General features: G+C 38.8%; 1 protein-coding gene across 1 annotated transcript; it reads left to right on the top strand.

Annotated features, from left to right (window-relative positions):
* Positions 1–1,792: 1,792 nt before the first annotated feature.
* On the top strand, positions 1,793–4,329 carry fosab (v-fos FBJ murine osteosarcoma viral oncogene homolog Ab). The gene is made up of 4 exons (XM_007259866.4): positions 1,793–2,065; positions 2,255–2,491; positions 2,830–2,937; positions 3,062–4,329. Exons 1-4 carry the CDS (start codon positions 1,961–1,963, stop codon positions 3,689–3,691), a joined length of 1,080 nt encoding a protein of 359 aa, XP_007259928.1. The 5' UTR covers positions 1,793–1,960; the 3' UTR covers positions 3,692–4,329.
* Positions 4,330–6,129: the final 1,800 nt, after the last annotated feature.

Genomic DNA, 6,129 nt, shown 5'->3' on the forward strand with positions numbered 1-6,129 from the left:
TAAAACAAACCAAAACAAGTGAAGTGTAAAGTTTTGCTTCGCCAGTTTGTTCCAGTTCCAGCTCTACCGCGTCACTGACGCCAATGGGAGGGGCGTTGCCTCGACAACGCGGAATAGGAGGGGCGTCGCCCAGGCCTCTCGAATGGGAGGGTTGTTGCCGGGCAACGATGAACAGTAAACACAACACGATCCAAGCAGCGCTGTTAATAAATAACAAAAATCCGCTTCAGTTCACTTTTCTTCACCCACAGATCAATCACAGAAAATGGAAAACAACTGTACACATGTTACCAGACACAGCCAATAGTTTTCACATTTATGCGGGGGAAAAAGTTAAAATATAAAGAAAAGGGCTTTAACTTCCTCTGCTTTTAATATTGCATCATTCAATCGAATATGGATATTGTTTATTTTTTAGTTTGTTTATTTGCGTGTTTGTCTGTGTTTTAGTTTTCTTTGACCTAGTTTTATAACGTCAGTCAGTTGAGCGTGCAGGACATGCACGCAGGTGACCTTGGACACACCAGCACATTCCTCACAGGTACAAACCCCACCCCTACCAATCACCTATCACCTACATCTGTCAGAAACATGAGAGGAATCCTTTCTCTCTCTTACTCCCTCTGTCTGTCTGTCTCTCTCTCTCTCTCTCTCTCTCTCTCTCTCTCTCTCTCTCTCTCTCTCACACACACACACACACACAAATTCAAATAATTAAAAAGTTCTGGAGAAGAATTATCCATTAACATTTTCAGACCTTAAGTATCTCCAGTGATGAAAAAAATGTAAGAATGCTCTTTTCTGTCTGTAATGCACAGAAAAAAAGACTCTAACAGTGTGCTATAAAATCTATATGGCAAATAAATCCAATTAACAAAAATATAGATTTTTATTTATATTGCATTGGAAGCCTGTGTGAAATATTTTATATTTTCTTTTTTATTTCCTTTGTATTTCATAAACCATCTCTAAACAGTAAAAAACATGATTTAAAAAATAGTTGTTTCTTTGCCTTAATGGCTCTAGTACTACTGCTTTTACAGTGGATAAGACCAAGCTACCTTTTCATTGGTTTATAGACACGTTCATTGGCCATTCATGGTTCGTGGTCTGTTTTGACGAACAACAGCTCTCAAATATTGTGCAACAAAACATTTAAAAATAAAGAAAATAAATTATGTTCATTGTAATGGATGCAGGGTTTGAAAGGGTTAAATAAAATGCTACATTTGTTTTTCAAACTCAGGTTTCAATTAAACAAAACACATATTTTCAAATAAACAAAATAAAATAAATATATATTTTTACTGCAATGTTGTAATTCTTTATATTATATAATTTATAAAATTCTAGCCATACGCTCTAAATAATGCACAGCAGTGAGATCCCCTTTTGTCCTCGCAAACACTGCGCTCTCAACGTTCACCAAGAAACTTCACCCCGCTCTGTTTACGTAACATCGCGCTCTGTCCGCACAGAGTGTTTCCCAGCAGCGCTCCGCCCTCACAGGATGCTTCCCTTATAAGGACAATGACGTCTTGGGATACCCTGCTATGGAACGTCACACGTTCACAGCAACCGTTAAAAACAGTGAAAAAACACGGGGTTATTTCACTATTACACAAAGCGCGCGGCGGTATTGGGACTGTACGGACGCGAAGGCTATAAAAAACATCGTTTTTTATTTTTGCGCGGTTTGCTTTTCCCGTGTTTGAGTGCATCTGTGCGCTCGAATGTTCCGAGATAGCGCCGCCCCTCCGACGTGCGTCACGCGCGAGCACAGTATAAAAAGGGAACTGCTCTCCAGTCTCAGCACTCAAACTTTGGACTATATCGGAAGAACAGCGAACTGAGTGGAGATTTAAGCCGCTAGAACTCAGTCTATTCCCCTCAGGAACTCTTCATATCGCGACTTTTGGATCTTTTGGACGCGTTCCGAGTGGGTCAGCGGTATAAAAGGATGATGTTTACCACTCTTGAGCACGACTCGTCCCGCTGCAGCAGCGCCTCTCCCAGCGCGGGGAGCTACGGGTCTCCGGCTGGAGTTTACAGCTCACACAGCCAGGTATGTAGTAGAGCTACCACCTCCAACTCTAGGCATGATGGGATTTTATCTGTTTTTATATTTATACGTCAGAGATTTATAATACATTTATAAGAAAATGTAAGAACTTTGTGTTTTTTTACTGCTTTTTTAGTTTTTTTTTTCCTGATTAAGAAGAGTATTAAATTAGTTTCTCTCTTGGTGTTTCAGGATTTCACTGACCTGGCCGACTCACCATCTCCCTTCGTGCCCACGGTCACGGCCATCTCCTCCTGCCCTGACCTACAGTGGATGGTCCAGTCAGTGGTGTCCTCAGTGGCACCCTCCACCGGCAGAGCTCACCCTTACAGCCCAAACAGCACCAACACCTCCTTCTCCAGAGCCAAGATGATCAAATCGGTTGGAAATGGTGCTCAGAGCTCCAGCAGGAGGGGCAGAATTGAGCAGGTGTGTGTCTTTTGGTTATAACACGGTCTTAATATACAAGGGGGAACTACGTGAAAATTTCTTTACTGCATCAAAAGTTATTGTGGTGTAAAAGAGGTGTGTTTGGTCTTCATGGTAGTATTGTTTGCCATATATACAATCCCTATATAGCCATCATATAAACACAAACACTTGAAATCTGTGCATTTTGTGCCAAATCTTAACATCTTTTACATCTCAATGACTTTAATAATCAATTAAAGTTGTACTTCCCCTAAAATTCCTATTGTCCTCATTTTGTTCTTATCCCTAATCTGTTGAATTGGAAACTAATCAATTTCCTCCCTTTTTTTATTCAGCTTGCTCCAGAAGAAGAAGAAAAAAGGCGTCTTCGCCGTGAGCGGAACAAGATGGCTGCAGCCAAATGCCGCAACAGAAGACGTGAACTCACTGACACCCTCCAAGCTGTAAGTATTCCTGTCTCCTCTGGTCTGAACTTTATTATTTTGACAATATAACTCTATTATCTACAGGAAGCCAAACAACAATGGCAGTTAAATTAACATTCTGCTTGCTGTCTTGTTTTACCAGGAAACTGACCAGCTTGAGGACGAGAAGTCTACTCTGCAGAATGATATCGCCAACCTGTTGAAGGAAAAGGAGCGGCTCGAGTTCATCCTGGCCGCTCACAGGCCCATCTGTAAGATCCCAACTGAGATGGACACGGCCTTTCCCGAGCCTTCCATCTCCCCAGCTCAGCCTGTCTCTGAGATCCCTCCCGTCACCGCTTCCTCTGTTACTTCCAGGCTGACCGAGACGATGTCCTCAGCTTCCTCTTCAGTGTTCTCTAACCCTTCCACTGACCTCATGACCTCCACAGTGAAGATCTCTGACCTTGACCCATCCCTGGAGGCGTCCTTGGAGTTTCTGGCCAAGTCTGAGCTGGATACGGTGCGCTCTGTGCCTGATGTTGACCTGTCAAGCTCCCTGTACGCTCAAGACTGGGAACCCTTGTACACGTCGGCCAACCTGGACCTGGAGCCTCTGTGCACGCCAGTGGTCACCTGCACACCCGCCTGCACCACCTACACGTCTTCCTTCGTCTTCTCGTATCCAGAGAGCGAGGTCTTCCCCGTCTGTGGCCAGCTGACCCGCCGGGCCAGCAGTGGCAATGATCAGTCGTCCGATTCCCTCAACTCTCCAACCCTTCTTACTTTATGAACTCATAAACAGCAGGGGTGTAAATTGATATCAACAATATGATCGCGATTCAGGCATCCAACTTTAGATTTGGTTTTAGTTCATCCTGACTAAAAGAACGACAACAAACCCTCAATATATACACTCTCTCATATTGTAGTTGAATCGCAGCCTTCTGTACTTTCATTTACACCCCTGTCCAAAAACAGACCTCATTAAAAACACTTACAGACTCTTTAACTGTTCAGGGCTACACAACTGACTCCACTAAGCAAATGTTTCTTTATGTATTTATTTATTTGAAGCATTTCTTGCCTCTTGCATATGTAGCAAGTTTAAGCATGGTTGAATACTTTGGTGTGTATTAACTAGTTATGTTACATTATGCAGATAATACAATGTAGAAAATAGGTTTTTAATTTTACTGGTGCTAGATAACTGTAATGTGGTCTGAGCAATACAGAACTGACTTTGTTTTCCACATTGTGTGAACTGTTCTTCACTAAACTGTTGTGCTTGGTTTATTTAACCATTATAAATGAAATGGTCTGAAGTTTTCTGTGAAAACGTTGTATTTATGGATTTGTATTTTTGTACCGAAATGTGAAAATGCAACCTGAACAGGGTTTGCAAACCTAGAAATAAATATATTAAATGTATGTCTCTGTATACGGTCATGATTTACTTTCAACACGGGTGCTAACATGTGATTGATTATTATAGCACGTATACCTATAGTCACTAAAGTTGTACAGTAAGTTTGTCCTGATTGGGTCTTAATTGAAAACTTACATTTTAAGATTTGAGACTCAACTATTGCAAGACATGTGTTGGGCAGGACATTTTAAGCCAAACAGAACAGCTCACTTCCATTTTATTCTTACATATTCTGGCATATTATGTCATTTAAAAGGATAAAGCAAACATTGTATTTAATCAGATTCATCCAAAGTTATATTAATAAGTAATAAGGTCTTGATTAGACTGATGGTGAGACTTAAACATTTAACTAAAAGAATGGCAAACTGTTTTGACCATATCAGCATGAAGACTTCATATTAAGAGACTTTGTATTAACTTTGGTTAGCTTGACTATGAAAATCGCTTGAAAAACTAATTACAAATACAATTTTGAACAGATCATCAGTAAGTAAGAATACCTCATTATCAGAAGCTGTGTTTTTGCTGATTTCAGCCAGTTTGGCAACGTCACAGATGAAAATCTATACTCAGAATCTGATAAAAACCAGAACTTTCTGGAACTTTCCTAACCAGAGAGGCACTGGGAAACTGAAGATGTTTTTAATTTGTGTTCAGTGGAGCTGGACTTTTTCTTTCCTTTTCAGACAGCCTACCTTTTAACCAGTTCCTCATTTTAGCGGAAAGAAAACTGATAACAGCACACCTCACAGTTACGTCCTGCAGCACAGAATAACAACGGGAAACCCTTTTAGAAGACTAAAAGGGAAAAAAATCAAACTTCAGATCTGAAAAGGAAAAGACAGCTTTCTCCACAAGCTTTGATTCATTTTTCTCACCTACTAGTACTTCTCAGGCTTCTCACACTGTTAGATGACACCTTATACACAAAACAGCAGATCATTCTAATAAAAAAATACCTTTTTTCATTACAGATGATAAACTTTACTAAACCCATTGTTTTTAAAATCAAAACAACACAGTTCTGCAGTGGGGATAAATAACATGTGTCCCTGAGTGAGAATACAGAGAGCCTGTCTGTATTGTACAATAAACACACTGCTAATAACAACACATTAAAAGGAAAATGTGTATTAATTACAACTATTTATACACAGTTATTACAACATTGATGACCCTCTTAATAATAACATGTAACTGCAGTAGCAAACGTATACTAACTGTAATAACATAATACAACATACTCTTTGTATTTATATTGTATTCTAACAGTTATAAAAATATATAATTATACCAACTGTAATAACACCAATATAACAAACTAACTATAATAATAATCTAACAACTGTACCAACATAATGTAATAATAATAATAATAATAATAATAATAATAATAATAATAATAATAACAATAACAACAACAATAATAATAATATACCACATATTTTATGTTATAAAAACAACATTTTAACTGTAATACATATATAATTATTCTGACTCTAATAACAATGGCATAACACAATGAATAATACAATGACCACAGTAACATTATAACAGATAATATAATTGCTGTGATAATATAACAATACATTACTGTACATACTGTACATACATTAAAGTAGGCAAAAGGCAAAAGTTTGGACACTTTCCCAATTTCCCAACTTTTTCCTTTATTTATATTGCTTATATAGTTTTCTAAACTGAGGATTACTATTGAAGACATCAAAACTATGAAGGAACACATATGGATTTTCTTACGTCTCCATAATCACCTGACCCAAACCCGACTGAGCTGGTTT

Source organism: Astyanax mexicanus, chromosome 1 (assembly GCF_023375975.1).
Source record: "Astyanax mexicanus isolate ESR-SI-001 chromosome 1, AstMex3_surface, whole genome shotgun sequence".
NCBI classification, from domain to species: domain Eukaryota; kingdom Metazoa; phylum Chordata; class Actinopteri; order Characiformes; family Acestrorhamphidae; genus Astyanax; species Astyanax mexicanus.